The 23,924-nt window shown below is 39.9% G+C and overlaps 1 protein-coding gene across 4 annotated transcripts in view; it reads right to left on the bottom strand.

The window, feature by feature from the left end:
• Positions 1-12,554, bottom strand: part of DHRS9 (dehydrogenase/reductase 9) — a 30,137-nt gene extending 17,583 nt beyond the window's left edge. For 3 of the 4 annotated variants that reach the window (XR_006776581.2, XR_015724085.1, XM_045780281.2), the window contains exons 1-3: positions 12,334-12,554; positions 9,826-9,876; positions 827-1,199 (exon numbers count right to left, since the gene is read on the bottom strand). Coding sequence is in view for 2 of the 4 variants with exons in the window: in XM_045780281.2 (XP_045636237.2) it covers positions 827-1,139 (313 nt within the window). In the remaining 2 variants the exon portion in view is untranslated. The remainder of the gene's footprint in view (positions 1-826; positions 1,200-9,825; positions 9,877-12,333) is intronic. The other variant, XM_045780301.2, reaches the window with a different exon arrangement.
• Positions 12,555-23,924: the final 11,370 nt, after the last annotated feature.

Here is a 23,924-nt window from a genome sequence, read left to right as displayed (position 1 = left end):
CAATCTACTTCGCATCTATTTTTGGTAAAAAAAAAATCTAGTCACCAATTGTTTTATTTTACGGTGGAAAACATTTAATATTGTTAAAATGGTTTGGAATTCAAGCATTAAAAACTGTCTGGAGCCTTACTAAACCATTGCTTCTGAGGTCTGGAGTCTCAACTATACGATGAAGATGGGATAGAGAAAAATCACATACACTTTTGTTTTCTTTTTTGGACTCTAACGTCTTCATTAGTGAGAATATTTCAAACTTCATTCAAGCCAATACAAGTCCTCTCGTTTGGAGTGCTGCCATCTTAGCAGAAGCTGGAGGCAGAGTAAGGTCCAATGGCTTACTACTCTACCACGATGATGCAAGACACCTTTACTCAGATTCTCAGGCTATTTTCTATCTTTCCCATAGAGAATGTGTGAGTTCTGGAATGGTTTTGTAGTGAGAAGTGGGTCCCAAGTATTCACACGGCAATTTGGGGATTCCTTGCATGACCTCTTGTAGCCCCAACTTCATTTGCTGTGAATGTGGTTAAACTAGAATTTCATGAGAGAAGAGCAGGAAAAGTCCATACCTCCAACTCAGTTCTCAATTCGCCCACTGGGACTTACGACTGAGGACAACGTGGGCTGTGTCTCTCCTGCAAACAGCGAGCTTGCAACTCAAAACTACTGAGGGCTCTATCTTAAGAACTTTCCAATATTCTCCAGTGCCATAGCTGGTATTTAGGAGACATTTTCTTGAAAGGCCATTTAAGATCCAAACACGTTTTATTTAGCTGTAGCTACTCCGCAACACCCCCTCCATTCTTCCCACCCCCACAACACTCACCTTTTTCCCCAACTTGATTTTTCACCCACTGGGCCGTCCTCTTGACATTCTCCGGGTCAGTGACATCCAGAAGCACGGTGTGAAGCCTTTCCGAGGTTTCTGCCTTTAAAGCTGTTGATTCTGATTCAGTCAGACAGGCAGCAATTACATGAAATCCTTTTTTATCAAAAGTTCTGGCTGCCAAATTTCCAAAGCCTGTGTCACACCCAGTTATAAAAATGTACTTATCAGTGATGTCTGTAATCTTTAGTTGTCTTTTATAATTCCATAGAAAACCACAAAGGATTAGGAGGGCTAACAGCCAAAAGAACATTTTTTTTTCCTGTATACGATAGGGACTCTCCTTTCTTGAACAATAAAAGAAGTTGGTGACCTGAATGTTCAAAATTAGAAAGAAAACTCAAATTAGAACCATCAAGGTGCTATAACCCAAATTGATGAATTGCAGATATTTTAATGCATTTGAGTGAATAGTTTAAAAAAACCAAAACAAAACTATTATTTGGCTAGGAAGATGGCCACTTAAGTGCTAAACCATTCCTCTAAAGTAATGCAAAACCTAACCAAAACATAGCCAGAGAAAGTAAACGGGAGAGAGGTGTCTTGGCAAAGCTGACACAAGTCTTTGGGTTGACGTGAGTGAATGTATGAATTCATCCATCTGAAACATGGACTGTCACGGTAACATCTTGTCTCTTCCTACTTCATGAAATTCAGGAGTCGAATAGGAAAATCTATTAGAAAATGCTCGATTCCAATTGATTGATTAGATTCTTGATTATTTTTATACTGTCAGGCAAAGTAGTTGCCACTATGAAAATATTTCCAAGTTGTTTTCCATTTTCTTGTTTTCAGTGGGTTATTGTCATCCTTCAACCCAACTCTGAGACCATCCCAACTCCGTGCAGAGAGTATGCGGTGCACAGCCCCAGGGAGTTCATGGAGAGAGGGCGAGATGAATGGGAAGAGACTGAAGGATGGTGGTCAAAAGCACAGCATTCCAAACAGAATCAAGAAGCCTCAGATTCTGTTCTCTTTGGACACTAGCTTTCTGTGAGAAAAAGAATCACATGACATAGGACAAAGGAAAACACAATTCTTTCTGGAAAATTGTGAGGCTTTGACAGTAAGGGCAGCAGGATGATCTGGAAAACTAATTAGTCTGGGTTAGAGGTGGCCCAGGGCCTAAAATCAAACGGGTGGAGGGTTTCCTTTCTCCATTCCTCAGAAGGCTACCACTTGCACTTTCCCTCAGCATGTATATAACCTTTTTATCTTTTCCTAAATAAAAAAAATATATATCATTTCACGTAGGCTGACTATACCAATATAGAAATATCACAGTTGTTTTGGATTAAAAATAAATGTTAAAGAAAGAATACTATATTAATTTTATAGTTCTTAAAAAAAAAAAAAGGTGGGGCTTGATCTCATGACCTTGAGATCAAGACCTGAGCCAGATGTTTAACCAACTGAGCACCCAGGTGCCCCTATTAATTTTATAGTCTTGACCATTTAAATGCATATGCCATCTTAAAAGTTATACTAATTATTATACAATGTTTGGCTGCAAAATAACAGTTGTGAACGAATCAAGCAATTATATTATTGAAAACAAGTGTGATACTAATTTGGAAGTGCAATATCAAAAGTATCACTGGGTGAGACTTCAGACTATTTTGGGATATAAAATCCCATATATAAGGGTGCCTGGGTGACTCAGTCGTTAAGCGTCTGCCTTTGGCTCAGGTCATGATCCCAGGGTCCTGGGATTGAACCCCGTGTCAGGCTCCCTGCTCAACGGGAAGCCTGCTTCCCCCTCTCCCTCTGCTTGTGTTCCCTCTCTCGCTGTGTCTCTCTCTGTCAAATAAATAAATTCTTAAAAAAAATAAAAATAAAAATAAATTAAAAAATAAAATCCCATATATATCACAATGTTTGTCATTTACACAGACAGCCAATACTATCACTTTTATCTTGGGTACAATAAATAATAATAAATAAATAAATAATAAATGAGCAAGGTTTCCCATAGTAGGAAGTGAACAAGAACCGTGGCGGGGGTGGGGGCATTTGCCTGCTTGCTTCAGGTCTGAGCATCATGAAGGCTCAGACCTCCTTGTTCAGTCATTGGCAAACCAAAGGAAGGAGATCATTAGGTGCCACCCCACATAGGACCGGCCGTGGGTCTGTATTGGCTCTCTCTGCCTTTGGAAGCAAGAGGGGTCACAGAGAACATCACCTGTGGGAAAAACCTTATTTCCTTCCCTTTTGACGCAGAAAGTTTCCTTGCTTTGCCCTATGTTCACACATATCTCGGCCTTTGATCTAGATTCACCCTGAGAATCGAGAGGGGCCCTGAGTGCTTCATAGAGGACAATGGATAAGCCCTGGAGTTCAAGTTCAGACCTCACAGATGCTTCTGGAATCATGACGATTCATGGACACTGTGAGTACTTGCAAGGTCAAGCAATTTTATAAACTTTGGGCTTTCTTTTTTCTTTTCTTTTTTTCTTTTCTTTTTTTTTTTTTAAGATTTTACTTATTTATTCGACAGAGATAGAGACAGCCAGCGAGAGAGGGAACACAAGCAGGGGGAGTGGGAGAGGAAGAAGCAGGCTCATAGCAGAAGAGCCTGATGTGGGGCTCGATCCCATCACGCTGGGATCACGCCCTGAGCCGAAGGCAGGCGCTCAACCGCTGTGCCACCCAGGCGCCCCTCTTTTCTTTTTTTCTTAAACAGGTATTTCCTGGTTTTTCATTTGAGCCATTAAAAAAATTGTTCATGATTTTTCTGCTTGTAAAAGTAACTTATGCTCATGGTAAAAAAAAAAGGCAAATACAGAAAAAATTAAAGAACAAAGTAATGATGATCACATTTGACTCTTAATATTTTTGGTACATGTTTTCTTCCAGTTTTTCTCCTATATATGTAAATATTTCTTTCCCTAATAAGGAATACAAACATACACACAGATAGAATTATACACATACACTCACGTGCACACACACACACAACTTTGTTTCTACTGCTTTATAAGGAACAGATTATTGCAGATAAAAAAATAACTCAGTGTAATATATCTTCTTCATTTCTCAAGGAAATTTTGGGCTCTGCTTTCATTTTCTTCCCGGCAAAAGATCTTTAGCTGAAGAAAGAAGAGGTAAGAGAACTGTCCATTGAAGAAACTAAGTCAGAGGTAAATATTAAAATATGATAGGTTTGAACAAATTGGTTGATTCTTTTGATATAGCTGTGCGTATTTCTAAAGCAGTCAAGTTTTTAAGACGATCATGGCTTAATAATTAGGCATAGTTTCCCAAATCTTTCCTGTGTAGCAGTTATTGATTTGTGGCAAATTAATGTCCATGTGGTAGAATTTTCCCTTCTCAAATATATAAATACATAAGAAAGTGTATAATTTTGAGGTGTAGTGTTGATGTAACTACCTGTTGGCAAATTTCATGTTTAGATATTTTAAGGAAATTTCATATTTATAAATTCAATTAGTATAGTGTTTTGTTCAAGTCTAGCCTCAGTAAATTCAATAATCGAATAACTAAATGTTGAATTGTTTTCTAAATGGATTCTGTAGCCTTCATTGCAATCCAAAGCTCATGGAGTTATTTGAGGAAGGCAAATGCTCATGGGGTTTAATGTGTCCTAGATCAGAGAGTAGAAACTTTCTACGTCATCATGTTTTGCTGGGGGCAAGCGGAAGGGGAGGAATAGTGAAAGAATGGTTTGCATTTGTGAAGCATTCTACACTGCATTTTTACATATAGATTTCATTAGATTCTCTCAACAGACTTTTGAGTTAGAGAGGGCACATTATTTGCCTCATTTTATAGAAGAATTAATATGCCAACTAATAAATGTAAAAGAAATGATGGAATTAGAAAATCACCATTTGGCAACTATGATAGTAACAATTATATCAGGCAAGAATAATCAATGGACGCTCACACTAGTAGGCGAAATTCTGTTAAGAACAATTACAGAATCTCAAAAATATCTCCTCCTAAGATATGTACTAATTAAAAAGAGAGCAATAATAATTTCACAGTGAAATCTGACAGATACCACCTTAATCAAGTGCTCCTAGTTTTGGGACAGACCAACACCATGTGCCTCCTGCTACGGTGCCCTGGGAAGGACACAGCAGCATTTTCACGTATAAATGGAAGCTAATCTTTTTTTTTTTAAAGATTTTATTTATTTATTCGACAGAGATACAGACAGCCAGCGAGAGAGGGAACACAAGCAGGGGGAGTGGGAGAGGAAGAAGCAGGCTCATAGAGGAGGAGGCTGACGTGGGGCTCGATCCCAGAATGCCAGGATCACGCCCTGAGCCGAAGGCAGACGCTTAACCGCTGTGCCACCCAGGTGCCCCTGGAAGCTAATCTTGCACAAAGACATGTCTCCCAATTCCACACAGTACATGGCCTATATCTTTAAAAATGTCAGCGTCATGAAGGAAAGGAAAGACTGAAGCCTGCTCCAGATAAGTGGAGATTAAAGAAATGTGATAACTCAATGCCATGTATGGTACTGGACCAGAAAACCATTTTTTTCTTTTGCCAGAAAGAACATTATTTGCTCAACTAGTGAAATTTGAGTAAGATTTATTGATCTGTTAAATACTATTTCATTCTCAATAAATATTAATTTCTCCATTTTTATAATTTACTGTGATTATGTAGAAAGTGTCCTGCTTTTAGGAAACACACACTGAAGTATTTAAAGATTAATTAGCACCGTATCTTCAACTTACTCTCAAAGTTAAGAAAATAGTAAGAATATTTACATAGATAAGTAAACCTATTAAGGAAGCAGTCTAAGTGTCCCTTGATAGATGAATGGATAAGGAAGATGTGGTTGCCAAACCACAAACAGGTGTTTGCTGGGGCAGTGGGGGGGGGGCGGTAAATGGGCTAAATAGGTGAAGGGGATTAAGAGATACAAACTTCCAGTTATGAAATAAATATATCCCAGGGATAAAAGGTAGAGCATAGGAAACATAGTCAATAATGATGTAATAACTTGTATGGTGATAGGTGGTGAGCAGTTTATAATGTATATAAATGTCAAGTTACTACGTTGTACACCTGAAACTAATATAATATTGTATACCAACGATACTTCAATTAAAAATAAAACAACAGCCACAAAAACCCCACGTACATATGGATATAAAGAGAGAATGACAATGCAAATGTGGTAAACATTAATATTTGGGGATTCTGGGTTGTATTATTCTTTTGACTTTTCCATACGTTTGAAATTATTTCAAAATAAAAAAGTAAAAATTTGGCAAGTAAAAATAAAGCTTTTTTTTTCCCCCTAAGAAAAGGCTTCATTAGCTCCAAAGGGGTTTCATGCATGAAATAAGTAACAACTCCAGCACTCTAGGATCTAGTGACCTTGGACTTCTACTCTTTGGTAAGTTCACCTTCACAATCACTAGAGAAAAGCAAAAACTCAAACCAAAACAGTCAAACACCCTCCTCCCTCCTCATGCTCTCCATCTCCCCCTTACTTCCTCTTTCAATAGCCAAACTCATTTTTCCTTGGTGACAGGCAACAGAGCGGAGCTTTTTCGTTGTAACGGATGAGCTTACATTAAAATTGTGTTATCTTCATTAAGTACCCCTCTGGGCTGAGAGTCATTTCAGATGCTGGTGTCCCAGTCTGCAGCCTAAATCCAGGGGTCTACCAACTCTGACCTAGAGTTTTGTATAGCCTGTTCTTACTCCAAATATTATTGTCCAAAAAATACTGGATCTTCTTCAATTCCTAAGTTTCACATTCCTCTAGGTCATTGGATTGAGTCAATCACAAACCAACACATACTTACCTTTGACCTCTATTTTAGCCAAGACTCCATGTGTTGTCATGTTTCCTAGCAGCAGCCCTTGGTCAGAGTCATTGGGAACATGAACCTGTACACAGAAGCTGATTGATGGTCAATTGTTCATCGACCACCGAGAAGTAAATGAATGACTGTAACGACTATGGCCGCCTCAACCATATTCCGCCAGCCTGGCCGCCTCCGCATGGCTCCTTCGTCCTGATAATTCAGAGACTTGGGGCACTGACCTTGGTTGCTTGGGCTGTTTGCTTATCTGCTTTGCCTTCTGGTTTATCTCACAACAAAGTGCTTAGCAGGGGTACACATCACTTGGCTCAAGGCAAGAGCCCCTCATCTGTAACAGCCTTCTTAGGACCCAGTGGCTGTGAGCCTGTGGGCTCATCAAAGCTGAAGACAGAGTTGGGGAAAGCAGGTCTGCAGCCCCCACACCGCAGTGCATGAGGACTGGTGCAATCCTAAATATGCATCCTCTGAACTGGGCCTGGAGACTGTTCCAAAGCCAAAATAAACACTAGCCACTTTGCTAGTAAAAATAAATGTGGGAAGCAAGGACTGAGGCCACACACACACACACACACACACACACAAACACACACGACAGCAAGGCAGGGGTTAGGAGTCCAGGTCTCAGAATCAGGCAGGTAGAGGTCCAGTCCCAGCTCCTCGATCATCAGAGGTCTTTGGGCAAATTATTTATATTCTCTTAGCCTCCATTTTTCTAGCTGCAAAATGGAAATAATAACGTCTCTGTTGGAGAGTACCTGGTAAAGTAAAGACCAGTGCCCGCTGTACAGGAAGACCCTTATCATTGCGGTGGGATCTGTCACGTTCACTTGTGAGGGGCCCGCTCTATGTATGGCTCATACTTTGGCACGGCTTCCTCACTCGAGGTACTTTTTGCTATTTGGGGTGAAATTTTTTGTTTTGGGGTCTGTCCTGTGCATCAAAAGATGTTTAGCAGCACCCCCAGCCTCTACCCCTGGGATGCCAGGAGCACCCCCTCCCCAGTTGTGACAAAAAAAAATGTCTCCAGACATTGCCAGATGTCCCCTGGGGGGCAGAGCGGCTCCCAGGTGAGAACCACTGGTGTAGAGCTTCCTTGTGTTGGGGGTCCAGAACTTCATAGTAGCAGAACCATTTTTCCGGAAACTCAGCCATTAGTTCTTCGATAGTGCCACATTGATGAGAGTTCATTAATTTATTTTTTATGGCCTTACCAGAAAAGTTTTATTACTTATAAATATAACTCATATGCTGCTACTGTAAGTATTAGTTTCTGTGATTTTTAAAAAGTGCCTTTTTTGGGATGCTTGGGGGGCTCAGTGGTTAAGCATCTGCCTTCAGCTCAGGCCCTGATCCCAGAGTCTCAGGATTGAGTGCCGCATCGGGCTCCTTGCTCAGGGGGGAGCCTGTTTCTCCCTCTGCTGCTCCCCCTGCTTGTGCATGGTCTCTCTCTCTGACAAACAAATAAAATCTTTAAAAATAAACAACTTTTAAAAAGTGCCTTTTGTCATCAGGAGGAGAGGAGGCATTGAACAAAGCCAAATTTAAAAATGACCAAGTTAGCACTCACAGCATTTGTGAGGCCTAAATTCTGGCTGGGACTTTTCAGTTAGGGCCACTACAGGTTCCTCTGGGGACGCCCTTCCGGTGGGTTGCCGGCTGATTCTACAGAATTCAGAATATGCCCCTAGAAAAACCATGGTACTTGGGATTCCCAGTTTACCAAGTCAGGAAGGCATAGTAGTAACTGCTATGACTTCCCGAGTGCTTGCTGTATTCTAGGCCCTCTGTTGGGATCTATAAACACTCCTTATTTAAACCTTACAGTGGGCACCTGGGTGGCTCAGTAGGTTAAGCATTTGCCTTCGGCTCAGGTCATGATCCCAGGGTCCTGGGATTGAGGCCCTCATCAGGCTCCCTCTGTCCCTCCCCCACCTCGTTCTCTCAATCTCTCTCTCTCTCTCTCTCAAATAAGTAAAATAAAAAATAAAAAAAATAAGGCTTACAGTAAAATTATCTCCATTTTATAGAGAAAGAAACAAATTCAGAAATACAGTCTAATTGTCTCAAGATAGAATCGTAGTGCTGTTTTGAAGACTGATACCCGGGCCACTTGGATTTGGCTGTTCTTCCTTTCCTGCTCTGCTCCACCGCCACCTGGATTCCCACTCAAGCCTGGGAGTCTGGGCTATGCATACACTTCTCTACAAGCGCCAGTACTTGCATAATCCTTGGCATTAGGTAAATAAATGCTGTCGAAGGAAAGAAGGAAGAGAAGAAGGAAAAAGTTTCAACTCTAAGCCCGGGGTTCTGGTGATAACTGGATTAGTCTTTGAGCCCTCTGAGTCATCAGACAAAAGGATAATAATTGCAATATAATATTCACACTTCCAATTTAGAGAACTTTAAGAATTTTTGAAAAGTGTTCGAGAAATATTTATCTCATTTAATTGTCAAAATATTTCTGCAAGCTAAGTATGGAGTAGGTATCATACAGAAAGTCATTAGCCAGCGAGTGGCTAGAGCTCCATCAAGTTCTGACCTCTGAACTCCGAAACCGTGTAGAAGGAGAAGGAAGAATGGCAAAGAAATTAATGCATTGTCAGTTAATAGGAGGAATGAATATACTTTATCAAAAGTCTTGATCATGCCCCACAGATTCAAAAGGAACCAAGAAAGGAGAACTAATTGTGTCTTTCATCTGCCATGCAAAAATGCTTAAGTGTAAGCATGTGTTTGCAGCTATGGGAAGCTATTGCAACTCGATTACTATCCTTTCTCACTTCCGCTTTTTTTAAAAACTTTCTGTACCTGGGTGTCTTTCCTAGTAAAAAATAAAAAATAAGATCCTTTGATTTCACTTCTCTTATTCATGTTCCTCTGCCCTTTAAAAATAAGTGACAGTTATCAACAAACAAAAAGAACTGAGAATAACGTCTTCATGTCTCAATGTTATGGTGAGCTCTACTTTCCATAAGAAATACAGAATTCTTTCTAAATACTTCCTCCTACACGACTTCATTTTATTTCTACATAATTCCATGAGGGGGCTTTGTTTTAGAAAGCAATAGTAAAACCAGTCGATCACACTGATTGATAAGAATTTGTAGAATTTTTACTTACTTTCAATTTGTGGCAATCATGGTCCAAGTTGGATCAACGACTAAGTAGTTTCTTAAAAAACATCAAATAGAGAGCATTTAGAAGTAGCTTTCTCAAATATTTTCCTTTTGAAGTTCTTTGAAGTTCTCTCGCACATCTTTCTTAATATTGATGGCATTGTGGGCCTGTATGTCCTTAGTACATTTAAATATTGTTAACCTAGCTAAGTTATACCGAATTCCTTTTTATTTTGAACTTTTCCTTGAAGTAAGAAGTTCTGTTTGTTTTTTTAACCCAAGTGAGCTTTCACAGATTTCTGCCACGCCTCTAAGAAAAATAGTTTGACCTAATGACACAAACAAATTCCTATGATGAATAAGTTACATTTCTGTGAGAAAGTGTTCAAGTTGGGCACCTAGAAATCTAAGGCCATTTTTTTTTTTCAATGGAGCCAAGGGACCCTCTATGAAACATGCTTACATGAAGCAACAAATGCTTCTCTGAGGGTCTGAGTAAAATAATAGTAATAATAATAAAAATTACAATGCTGCTGATGGTACAGTTGGGGTGGTCTTCGTCATCATGGAAACAGTAAGTTCTCTCACTCGGTGGAATAAAAACCTCCTCCACCAGTTACGTTCCCTTGACTCCTGCTTCCTCCAGGAGGGAGGGAGTGTGTGGTATCCGGAGTGTACTTTGTGATGCGGAACCAGTGAGGCGTGGAAAAGCACGTGCTTCTCTGCACACTCATTCATTCAGAAAGTCTCCTGAAGAGATACGGCAGCCACTCCTAATGGAGGGCAAACCTATTGGACTTACACTTGGCATTTTTAGTTCTAAGGATAAAAGTTCCCTCTGATTTTCTTTTGCCTTCTCGCAAAACTTTCAAATTATAATTCACCATAATATCCACAATTATTAATTAATGAATTCTCCTCCATCCCCCCCTAGGTTGATTACTTTGCCAATAGGTTTTCTGGTGGTATTGGCAGGTTAAGAATTATTGTTAAAGCCATGCTTGCTTTACTTAAGAGATAATATATTGTATATGACTATAGCTTGTTATTACGAGGCTTCAAAGAAAGCATAGACGGGTGCCAGTCTGGCTCAGTTGGAAGAGCACGCGACTCTTAATCCTGGGGTCGTGAATTCAAGCTCCACGCTGGGTATAGAGATTACTTAAAAAAAAAAAAACACTAAAAACAAAACAAAGAAAACAGAGTATGGAGACAATGTTACGTATAGATGCAGAAAGTGTGTTCAAAACTTCAGTCTATTTCTTTTTGTCCGCAGTTGTCTTTGAGCAGAAGGAAAGCTCTGAGGTTTTAATCTGTACCTTAAGAAAGTGACATTTGTTCTGAGGGTTTTACAACCAATTCCCCCTTTCCTCATTTGAAACGTATGAGATAATGATTTTTTTTCTTGTATTTAAGCATTGGGATTTGTTCTAAAAATTGGACACATTTTCAAATCTCAAAAACACAATACGAAGACGATACAACGTTTAAATTTCATTTCATACAGCATCTAGCCAAGGATATTCTTAGAGCATCTAACATATGCCAAAGAATTCTGAGATAAATAAAGCATAATCATTACCTTTGAGCTAGGAGCTAGTAGTGTAGGGGGACATTTCAGAGCTATTTGTACAACTCAAGTTGATTTTTAATTTAAAAATATGTTTTATTTAAACTTTTCCCCCAACTGCTAAAAATCAACCCACTGAGGGAGTGCACCACACCCCTATTTAAATCATAAAGCCTTTAACAGTGGCTGCCCTGGATTAAGTGGCCAGAGGCCACTAAACTACGCATTGTATTTGGGAGCCAAAGTGAAAACACACTTGGACTTGGAGGAAAGCCCGTCTTCTTGGTAAAATGCCAACCACAGGATCATAATATGGAGAGTAAATATCTGAAGCAGCTTTATCGCTGTCATCTTAGTATCCAGGAATCCAGCGCGCATGGGAGGAGGTTCCCTGATTCCTTCAGACCTAGAAGGCACCTTTCTCGCTCACCTTAGTGTGCCTGTGTGCATTTGCCTCAAGGGACGTCTGGTAACACTGGCAAAGCAGGGAGGCAAGCAGATCAGACCTACAGTTAGCTGGGAGCACATCTGTGGTTCCAGTAAGAAACTCAGCTAAGACTCCTACTCTCTCCGGAACCCCTCCCCCACCCAGTTTCCAGTTAATTACAAGATTTACAGATGGTGTCAAATAGGCATAGAGAGAATAACTAGATACAAACTTGATTGTAACTCTAAGGTGCCAAAGAACATTCGAAGAGAGACCTGGGGGGAGTTCCAGGCAAGGACCCGGGTGACACTGGGATCATGTCTATGGTAAGATGGACTCAGTGTCTATCACAGCCTTCTAACATTACTATTACTATTACTATTATTATTACTATTACTACTTTATAGCATGAAAAAGGACTTGATTAATTCTGCAAGAGTGAGGAGAATCAAAGGCAGTTTGAAGACTGACATGAGAAACGGAGAGATAGATGACAGAATTCAGTCACTGGTTACCTTACTGGCGGTGAACTGGAGTGGCGAACTGTTGGGGACCGGCTGGGTGGAGGGCGGTTCTGCGCGCTGTGCTGAGGAAGGAAGGATTGAGCCACCTGACCACGCCGGTCCTCGGAGGTGGAGATTCTCTGGGCTTCCGTCAGGCCCTGAGTACACACATGTGTGAAGAGTTCCTGGGTTCCCGCCTTGCTCTGAGTCACTCTTGTGTGACACTGGCTGACGATTAAATCTCTCTTTAGTGCATGAAGGAGGCCAAACAGCTGTGGGTCATGTGTTTTTGGAGGAATCGGTAGTACCTTCAGTAAATTGGATTTAACAACTTTCAGGAGGGACTTAAAAAGGATTAATAACATTCCTTTCACTCTGAGCGCAATCTCTTGACAAAATTCAGCAGTTGAAATAATGTAACATGGAAGCGTTTTGTAAACTGCCCCATGCATTGTTTTAATCAATTAATTTTGAATTATGGTTACTGTTCATAGTCTCTAGGGTTTTGTTTTTCTTCCTGTTAACATGTCTGTGCTGACTGAATACCGCTTCCCTGCTAAGAGAGTAGGTAGGAGACACCAGTCTTGGAGGATTCTTTTTCTCATTTTTTTTGAACACTGATGAGCAAGGAGATGAAAGCGATTCGATGCAATGAGGTTCTGTACTTATCTATGAGTCTTAATTTGTGTTTGAAGGTATGACAAGGAGATCTTAATGAAGTGGTCTCTGGAATGGAGATCACTGAGAATGGGAAAGAATCCCCTTCCCTGCCCGGAGCTAGTCTGTTTCTGAGCTTATCACAATCGATCTGCCATGTTCTGGGACGACGATGGAAAACACGGAGGCTGTAGGTGAGGAGGAGGTAGAGACAGTGCTAATATGTACCCCCTTCGCCCAGGCTACCACCTCCCCCTTAAACACACAGCCAGGTACAGACTCCACGGATTGCTTACTTTCAGTTTCCCTATATATCAATTTATTGCTATATGTCTCAGATTTCCCAGGCTTCTGTCTTCCCTCTTTGAAAATGCAATTTGTTGTGGTTTAGCTGGGATGAGAGAATGAATGACTATAACCATCTAGGTAGAGTTTAGACACTGCTTTCATCCTGTAAATTAAATGGGGATCTTTTTTCTCCAAAAGAACAAAAAACCAAGACTGACATTTACAGAGGTAAGGATGTAGGGTGCCAAGAACATGCCAAATGTACTTCTTCCCCTTTACATTCTGCACATCAAAGCAAGGCTTAGATTGAAGTAGTACATTGACTCAGATCCACATGAAGAAAGGTATAAATGATTAATATCATACCCTTCCTGTGAGCAAGTTATTGTTATTGAGAGCTGGAGAGAGCTATAGGCACCTGGTGGTCATGGAAGAGAGAAGGGAAAGGAGCAAAGAAAAAGGCTAGAACATTAGATTGTTTCTCCCCTTGTCAGATGGTCCCATATACAGGTTCGGTTAGTGGAATCACTTGTCAGCAGTGCCTTATCAGGACTAGGTTCAAATTCACATCTTAAGAGCTAAATTTCCTTTCATTCTATTCCTTAACAAGGCAACCTATGATGGGCTACTTGCTCAGAACTCTCCCTACATTAGATTTCTGGTCATTGAAGGTAACGTAAAAAATACAGAACCAAATTACCATTCCATTTTTTCTTAGTTCTTTCTTAAAACAGGAGATTGCATTGTGGATTTCATTCAACTATAGAAAACAAAACACTAAGCATATGACTGTCCTTTTTCTTTTAAATCTCTGTGTCATGAACAGAAATTTCTGCAAAGAAGACATACAAATGGCCAAAAGACACATGAAAAAATACTCGGCATCGGGGAAATACAAATCAAAACCACAATGAGATACCACCTCATACCAGTCAGAATGGGTAAAATTAACAAGTGAGGAAATGACAGATGCTGGCGAGGATGCAGAGAAAAGGGAAGCTTCCTACACTGTTGGTGGGCATGCAAGCTGGTGCAGCCACTCTGGAAAACATTATGGAGCTTCCTCAAAAAGTTAAAAATAGAGCTACCCTATGACCCAGCAATTGCACTACTGGGTATTTACCCCAAAGATACAAATGTAGTGATCTGGAGAGGCACCTGCACCCCAATGTTTATAGCAACAATGTCCACAATAGCCAAACTAGGGAAGGAGCCCAGATGTCCATCAACAGACGAATGGATAAAGAAGATGTAGTGTACACACACACACACACACACACACACACACACACACACACACACACTGGAATATTATGCAGCCATCAAAAAAGAAACCTTGCCATTTGCAACGCTGTGGATGCAACTAGAGGGTATTATGCTGAGCGAAATAAGTCAATTAGAGAAAGACAATTATCATATGATCTCACTGATACATAGAATTTGAGAAATAAGGCAAAGGATCATAGGGGAAGAGAAGAAAAAATGAAACAAGATGAAACCAAAGAGGGAGACAAACCATAAGAAACTCTTAATCTCAGGAAACAAACTGAGGGTTGCTGGAGTGGAAGGGGGTGGGAGCGATGGGGTGGCTGGGTGATGGACATTGGTGAAGGTATGTGTTATGGTGAGCACTGTGTATTGTGTAAGACTGATGAATCACAGACCTGTACCCCTGAAACAAATAATACATTATATGTTAATAAAATAATAATCTCTATCTCGCCCATATTTCCCCCAATTCTGCCCAAGGGTGCTTTCTCCACCTTTTCCAGACACCAAAACACAAGGTGAAATGCATTGGGCTTCTTGCAACTGCGCTGTGCTAGGTTCCAAGCCAGAGATAAGCCTGACGTGAGATCAGATAAAGAACAGCACTTACCCGGCACTGCAAGCTGTGATGGATCCGGCTCCCGGAGCACGGCCCGTGTCACTCTTGTGAGGGGGCCGGGGGCAAGGCTGTTTATGGAGAGAGTATGTTGGCCTTCTCCTTCCTGCTGTCGTATAACCCTCTCTCTAAGGTCACTCTCAGTGCAGTGTGTCTCTCTGAATAACGAGGAATTGGTATTATGACTTCATAATTTTACAAGCGTACATTGTAATCATACTGCTTCCCTTTGTCAACAGACAGCTTTCTTATTTCCAGTATACAGATCCCCCTAGTGACACAAACAATGACTTTGATAATCGAGCATAATGCTTCCCATAAATGCAGAGCAAGGCTTGGTCAAAACCAGGAGCTTTGTTACTCATTCTCCCAATTGTAAGATGAAGCTGGGCTAATCTTTTGTTCCCCTTTACTGTAAAATTAGCTAAACTAATAGTTAAGGACTGAATTGTGAGAACATTTGGTAGATTCTTTGAAAAAAGATCTTTCTTATTTGCAGAAGGCACAACCTTTTAGCTTATTCAGAGAAGAGATCTTGGCTTGAAAGGTGAGGTGAGGAGTACTGTGTCAGGGAGCATTGTACTGAAAAGGCACATGGAGCAAGAGAGAGGAATGAAGGCTTAGGAAGAAAAATGTGACTCTTACAGAGGAAGGGCGGTGGGTGCTCCTTTTGGTGTGACCATCACATGCAGAACATTAAGAAAACAGAATGATCCGTGACTTAGGAATGATTCTCTTGCCACGTTTCCTGGTTTCTTCCAATCCAGACAACTTCTTTTCCCCTGAATTTTAGCGGAAGTGGATAAAGACTCATATGAGATGAAGGGCAGATGCTAGATACACTCTATTGTGTAATATGCAAGTACCGCCCAGTAGGAAAGAACTCACTGGGCTCCATGAAATGGAGTGGAGTTCGAGGTAGGCCTTAGCAGGTAGAGATACCTATTGTCAGACCCTGTTTTGGGGTATTCGGAATTGTTTGTTCTGTGCCAGGCCTGTGTTAGGCTCATGAGATATAAAGATGAATAAGGCCTTTTCTATCAAAGAACCACTTACATTAGCTCACTGCTGATTAGGGAATCCCATCGAGCTTTTCCTCTCCTTGAATGACCCCTGCTCCTTGCTGGCTCCCAACATGTGATTCTTGCTTGTGACCCCCTCCCCCCGCCCCTCCTTGAGACCGTTTTAGATTGTGGAGGAAAGGGTGACCTCATCCTCTGCTGGTGGATATGTGAACTGCTACAGCCTTCCTTGAGAGCTATCTGGAAACATTTATTAAAATAAAATATACAGAATACTTTTTGACCCAGCAATCTCATTCTCAGGAAATCCATCCTATAAAAACAAAAGCAACTAATGAATCATCGAACTTTACATCGGAAACCAGGGATGTACTGTACGGTGACTAACATAATATAATAAAAAACATTAAAAAAAAAAAAGAAAGCCAGTATATATGTGTATATGAACAAGATGTGGCAACAAGAGCCAAGAGCAAAGTATTTGACACCTGAAATAGGATGGCTGAATAAATTGTGGTGGATATGCACATGGAATATTATTTTGGAGCCGTTAAACAGGACAAATTAGAGCTTTGCTACTTGGCTTGGAAGGCTTTTCATGACGTCATTTTTTGTAAAGCAGAGAGTCTCTGCACATGCGTAAAGGTAAGTGAATACAGAGAAAATATGGAGGGATATGCATTGGATTGTCAATATGGATCACGGTATTAGGTGGTGTCAGTGAAACAGGAGAGGATAAGGCAGGAGAAAAAAGAAAGGGTTTTTTTTTTAAACTACACTGAGAATGAAATGATCCAACACATTGGCAACCAGGGAAAAGTCCTGCCCGCCGCCATCACCCCCCAGAAAAGCACCAAAACCTACAAAGCTTGAATCTAATAGAGCCTCTATATCCAATCACCACATACAGAGATACAGAGAATGGAGGAAACAGATTCAATTATACCCTGAGGTCCCATCAGGAAACCAATGGAGGAAATCCTAAGGACAAGCAACTTAATTTATTCCATAGAAATAAATTGCACACAAAAATAGAGAGGAAATCTATTAATTAAAGGAGGCTTAAATAAGACGTAATAACTGTGTGCAGTATACAGAAATTATCTGGATCCTGATTCAAAGGAACATACTTTAAAATAACAATAAATCCACTTCCAGCAATTTTTATGACACAATTGGCAATTTAAATAATAGTTGTTTCTATTAAGGAATTATTGTTAATTTTCCAAACGTGATGATGGCATTAGGGTTATTAAAGTAAAGAACCCTTTTGTTTAGGTTAATTACTGAAATATTAATGGATGAAATAATATGATGTGTGGGAATTGTTTCAAAATCCTGCAGTAGTGGGAGGAATGGATGTAGGTGTGGCTGGGCCAGGATTAGCCATGGGTTTAAGCTGGGTCTGGTGATGGGTACCTGGGAGTTCAGGATACCAACCTGTCTACTTTTATGTAGATTTGGAATATTCTATTATAAAAAGTTTAAAACATGATATAACCACACTTCACACACACACATAATCAATGTTCTTCTGAACTAAGGTTCAAAATTGAATTAAAGCATTGTCGGGGTGGAGAGGTGCATACTGAGATTAGCTTCAGGTCTCATAACCAGCACCTGGAAAGAATACCTTATTAAGAAGAGACTGCTCCCCTAATGGAAGGTATAGGTTTGCTATAGGTTTTTTACACTTCTAAATATGCTTTCAAAATTTCCCTACTTCTTTGTTATAATGATATTTTAAAAGTAAAATACCTCATTGCTATTTTATAAAATGCATCAGATGCTTCCCTTATGGTCATGGAGTTGAGCCTATATTTGCAAGCACCCAAAAGTCAATTCAGGTGCTTTGGCTTAATCAGCAAAACCAGGCAGGCTCCAAGTATTTCTCGTGCAAAATACTTCACCAGGTATTATGGGAAATACAAACTTGGCCAGCAACAAGCTTGCAATGTCTGGAACAATTGTTGCTTTTAAACCTAAACGTCTTTATCATCTGATGCACTGGATTCATTTAGTTTGCAAGATTTATGGACACTACTATAGTGACTGAAATTTGTGAAATGCTATTAGCCTTTCTGATTTTCTGAATATAATGTTCTTGTCCTGCTCAAATACAATTAAGTAAATTTGGCTTTTTGGTGGTTGTTTATTTTGAAATGTGAATTATTAGTTTGAAAGCTAACTGCCTATAAGCTGATTTGAGTGCAAAACATCACATCCCGGGAATGGAAATGTTGTTATTAATGTTATTAATGAAACCTACCAAAAATAAAGAACACGTCTTTGTTTTAATAGCCTGTTGAAATTGATTGGCTGTAGACACAGAAAATGACCCACAGTGAAGTGTATCTGGCCCGATACAGGTTAGCTTCCAGTGGCCCTCTGGCGCATCACCAGACATTTGTTAGACAATGTCCCAGGTGAACTGTTTCTTATCTCTACAATGTACTGGGAGTACTGCCTGACAGCTTCTCAGAACAGGGGCTGGTTTCTTCAACTTTTCCCTGAATGAGAGCCTTTCCTTTGCTAAGCTGGGGCTACAGAACTTGGGTTTGGCTCTGTTCCATCTGTATGGAGGCTTGTTTAACATTTAAGCAAAATCCCAATAATTCTAAGAAATTTTTTTACTATTCCTTTAGTTTTGTTATTAAATAAAAGTAATTTAATCTCATCAGAGAAAAATCAACAGAAAAATCATTTCTTATTTAGCAAATCAGAGTAACACTAACAAACTTCAATTTAGTTTTCTAAGCACTATGCTACAAGCATTAGCTTCTTTAATCCTCATAACAACCCTATCGGGTATTAAACCATAAACTAACTTATAGTTGAGAAAATTGAGACCCAGAGAGGTTAAATAAGTGATCCAGTTTACTTACCTTGTTATTCAGACCCAGATCTGTCTTACTTCAGAGTCCGTATCAGCACACTTGAAATCACTATTACAATTTTGAGTACATTCATTTTGTCTTCTCGTATATGTTTTCGTGTCTCCACGTGTTTTACCAAAACAGTATCATGCGTATTTTTGGCTGCTTTCTTTTCTCTTTTCTTTTTTTAAATTTATTTGAGAGAAAAAGAGAGAGAGCACCAGCGGGGGTGGGGGGCAGAAGGAGAGGGAGAAGCAGACTCCCTGTTGAGCAGGGAGCCCAACTTGGGGCTCCATCCCAGGACCCCGGTATCATGACCTGAAATGAAGGCAGATGATTAACTGACTGAACCACCCAAGTGGCCCTGTTGGCTGCTTTCTAAAAAATTCACCATAAATTTACCCAGAACAATTTCTGCTACCAATACAGATTCTTTTGTTCAGTGATTTAAAAAAACAAAAAGTTGTATTGTATTCCATCATATGGGTTTGCTACCTACCCTCCCATAATTGGGCATTTAGGATCCTTTCAATTTTGTATGCTTACCTCTTAAAAAAGCAAATTAGTTGTGGTTCTCTGGGCAAGGACAATACTCTATATTTGCAAAGAGTTGAAAAATTATTTAATCATTACTACAACAGCACCAATAACTTTTAAAAATGATCATCAGCCATGGAAAGCAATTCCACTCAATGACAGTCTTAAAGCTTAACCATTTTTTCAGCCTGGAAGCTTTCAGGACTTTTCCCCTCTGTCCTTGTAATTTGATATATATATATTTTTTTATTTTTATTTTTTATTTTATTTTTTTTTGCCAGGAACTAACCAGATATGGTTCTGTTTTTATTGACCTTCAATCTTTACACTTCAAAATTTTTCAACTCCGGATGTTAATTGATTTCAATGATGATTGCTCCAGTTTTTTTGGCTTTGTTTCTTCCATGGAGAGCCTTATAATTCTTATCTTGTCTCTATTTCCTATGACTTTTATTTATAATATCTATTTCATCATTTTCATATTTTTGTCTTTCTCTACAGTCTGGAATAATTCCCACGTTTATATAATATGTCACTGATTCCATTTCCTACAGTGTTGGCTCCCTGTTTACCGTTTGCAATGAAGATTTTAATTCTGATAATACAGTTTTAGTTTCCTAGTTTGTTTTTCTTCCTTATCTCACTCTATTATCTTTCTATGTCGTTTTGCCTCCTCATATATTTTACTTCTATTTCGCTTCATCTGTGTCTTCCTATTTCTTTTCTTTCTACTCAGATTGCTGAACAGTTTTCTAAATTTTGTGTGTGTGGGTTCTATAGAAAGTCACTTTCAGATCTGTTTACCTGTATTCTTTTGCTAGGGCCGCCATGACAAAATACTACAAACTGAGTGACTTCAACAACAGAAATTTATTTTCTCACCATTCTGGAGGCTGGAAGTCCAAGTTCAAGATGTTGACAGAGTTCGTTTCATCTGAGGTCTCTCTCATTGTCTTACAGATGGTCACCTTCTCTCTATGTCCTCCTATGGCCTTTCCTCTGTGCTTGCTCAGACATGACATCTCTGTGCATCGAATTTATTCCTTTTTATAAGGACATCAGTCAAATTGGATTGGGGACAATCCACTTCAACAGCCTCAATTTAAGATAATACTTCTTTAAAGCCTTACCTCCAAACACACTAACATTCTGAGGTACTAGAGATGAGAGTTTTAGCATATAAATTCTGGGGGGACACAATTCAACCCATAACAGTACCTCAGTTGTAAAAATGATGTTCCCTTTTCCTTAATGCTTAGCCAGGCCATTTAATAATTCTGAATTGGCCTTCACTTCCTGCTTATGCTGAGCCTAAAGATGAACTAGAAATGAAAGCTTATTGTCTTCTCTAGTCTTCTTTCAGCATGCTCGCTGCCCTGGACATGCACATAGTTTTCTAGACGAGCTAGCATACTTTTCAAAGCTCTTATTCCCCCAAAGAATCTCATTCCCCAGCTTTCTCTTCCTGACTTTTGTCCTGTCTACTATTTGCTTCAATTGTTAGTTTTTGTGCCAGGTGGCAGCACTTGGCTGTCAGTATTTCTGAGGAACACCCTCCACCCTAAGAGAGCTACAATTTAGGTGAAACAGAGCCAGGCTCCTTGTGTTAGTTCTTCAGGGGAACCACAGACAGGTCAAAACAAATGTGACTCCGTGGGAGCAAGACTGTCTCTCCTCCCTGCAGTATCATGTATTCATACTGAGGATTCAAGTCGCGAGCTTGAAGTCAGCCACCATACTGGGAAAGGGATGGGGTGAGGATAAGTCAAAATGCCACAGGGTTCTCTTGTTGTGTTCTAGCAGCCTTTCTCCTGGTTAACTGTTCACTTGATTGCTGTAAACACTTGCCATCTTGCAGAGTTCCAAAAAGGTTGGTTCTTAGTTTTTGCTAGATAATTTGGTGTTTCTGGGGAAACATAAGCCCCTTGAAGTCCTTACTCTGTGATCTTCACTGATGTTATAAATCCACATGGATGATGTTTTGAAGCCCTTTTGTATATCTCCAATTAGATGGCAGATTGACCCAAATACTACTAATTTAACTTCTACAGTCTAGCATACTTTCTTCTTTGACGATTGTGGAAGACAATGGCAGCATTTTTTTTTTTCCTGGCTCAGTATCTGGAGCTCTGTTATGCTAAAAATCTGAAAAGTTTAGTTTCTAGAATCTGCTAGTAGAGACCCTTGTGGTTTTTAATTTCTGGCAGTCAGCTTTTAATCTCTTTTGCTAATTCCCCCTTCTTTGGCCCAACCTCCAATGATGGAGTCCTTCAGGAACCAATTGCAGGACCTTTTTTTCTTCATTTTATGCTCTTCTAGGGGGTTTTAGATCTTTCCAAGCCTGTAAATACCATGGATACTCCAATTATTCCCTAATTAATATCTCCAGTCCTGTTACATGTTGAATTCCAGACCCAGTTATTACTCAACATTTCTCTTAATAGCTCACAATACCCCAGAATAAACATATTAAAACCGAACACTTAGTTCTCATTCTCACAAGAGTTTTTTGCCTTGGTTCTTTTCCATGTCACTAAATGACACTTCTATCCATGTAGTCATTTCTTCCAGGAATTTTGGAGTCATCCGTGACTTAACACTCCTGATATGTATATAACTATTTCTTGAAAGTGGCCGATTCTTGACAACTCTACTATCAGTACTGTAAGATAAGCTGTCACATCATATTTTTGCTTGTATTCCTCCAATAGCCTTCAACCTGTGTCTTTCTTCCACGCTTGCCACCCACAACTCATCCCGCAATTACAGTGAATGTTTAAGAGCACAAGTCAGATCACACCACTCTTCTGTTCAATCATAATTCATTAATGTGGCTCACAAGGTCCTTACACGACCAGCCTTCCACATGTCTGTCTAGCCACAGGCGATGCCATGCTCTCCTTTTGTCACCACTCTTCAGCCACAATGGCCTCCTCTTAGTTACTTTAATCTACAAGTTCTCTCCTGCCTTAGGATTTTCTGTGAGCTGTTTTCCCTCAGCTCTTGTCCTCTTCCGGCCATCCTTTTCCTGGCCAATTCCTTCCTTAGGCCAGCCTTCTCCAAATTTCAATCTAAGTTAAAATGCTTTTCCTGACTCTCCCACAGCCTCTTGAACTCTTCCCTAATAGATCTTGTGAACTTTTCTATGATTATTTGTATGATTATTACTTATTATTGGTTCTCCTTAAGACTATAAACTTCATGAGACCATGTTTGTTTTCTTATCATCTCTATCCATCGTGCCTATCAAGATGCCAAGTTAGTAGTCGCTGATAAATATTTATTGCATGAATATGTGAAAGGATGGGTGGATTAAGGGTCAGAAGCAGTCCTATTCTAGTTGTTCCCAAGGAGTAACAAGCATTAAGTATTTCCTGTGCACCTGAGCACATTCCAGTATAATGAGAGTAAACACCTAATTTCTCTTGTCCCCCCCCCCCCCCATATGTATCAGGAATGTGGTTTGCTTTGTTCAAAGATTTTGCTGGAGGAACTGAACACCAAGATGAGCCAAGGGTGAGAGAGGACTCAAGATGCTCAGGATGAACTGGTAATTGCCAATGAAGAGGGAGAAAAGCCATTGGATTGTTTAGGAAGTTCAAAAAGCCATGCTAAGTTTATACAAATGATTTATCAGAAATGTTATAATAATATAAATGAAACAAAATAAGAGAAAAGGACACTGGGGTTAAGATAAACTTTAATAGCTATGTCAAAAAACACAGCTTCAGATCCTTACAAAGGGAAATAAAAAAAAAATGTGAATCCAGTGGGAGTGTGAAGAAAAGAGGAAGTGGTTTCTCAGAACTGGAAGTTATCAGGAGCTTTGGGCTTAGAGATCTAAAGGCCACAATTGAGAAGCAACACTGGAAATCATAAGGAAGCCTGTGCAAACCTCATTGCTGTGAATTTTATCCCTATTGCATTTAAATGGGGATGTTTTGTAATTTGGATATAGTAGGAGATATTAGAAGTTATAAATGAGGTTTCGTGCATAAAGAAGGTATGGGTATTTTTTATTACACTTTGTTTTATTCAGATACCTATGTAATCACACATGGTCCAGGAACACTCGAATAGTGTGTGAAACATGATCAGATGTTAAAAATTGGTCCTCAGGGGCGCCTGGGTAGCGCAGTCGTTAAGCGTCTGCCTTCGGCTCAGGGCGTGATCCCGGTGTTCGGGGATCGAGTCCCACGTCGGGCTCCTCCGCTGGGAGCCTGCTTCTTCCTCTCCCACTCCCTGCTGTGTTCCCTCTCTCGCTGGCTATCTCTCTGTCAAATAAATAAATAAAATCTTTAAAAAAATTAAAAAAAAATAAAAAATAAAAATTGGTCC

The sequence above is a fragment of the Ursus americanus genome, chromosome 1 (assembly GCF_024610735.1).
Source record: "Ursus americanus isolate L20-20 chromosome 1, mUrsAme1.1.p, whole genome shotgun sequence".
Taxonomy (NCBI): Eukaryota; Metazoa; Chordata; class Mammalia; order Carnivora; family Ursidae; genus Ursus; species Ursus americanus.
Note: the sequence above shows the minus strand (reverse complement) of the source record. Positions and strands in the feature narration are given on the sequence as shown.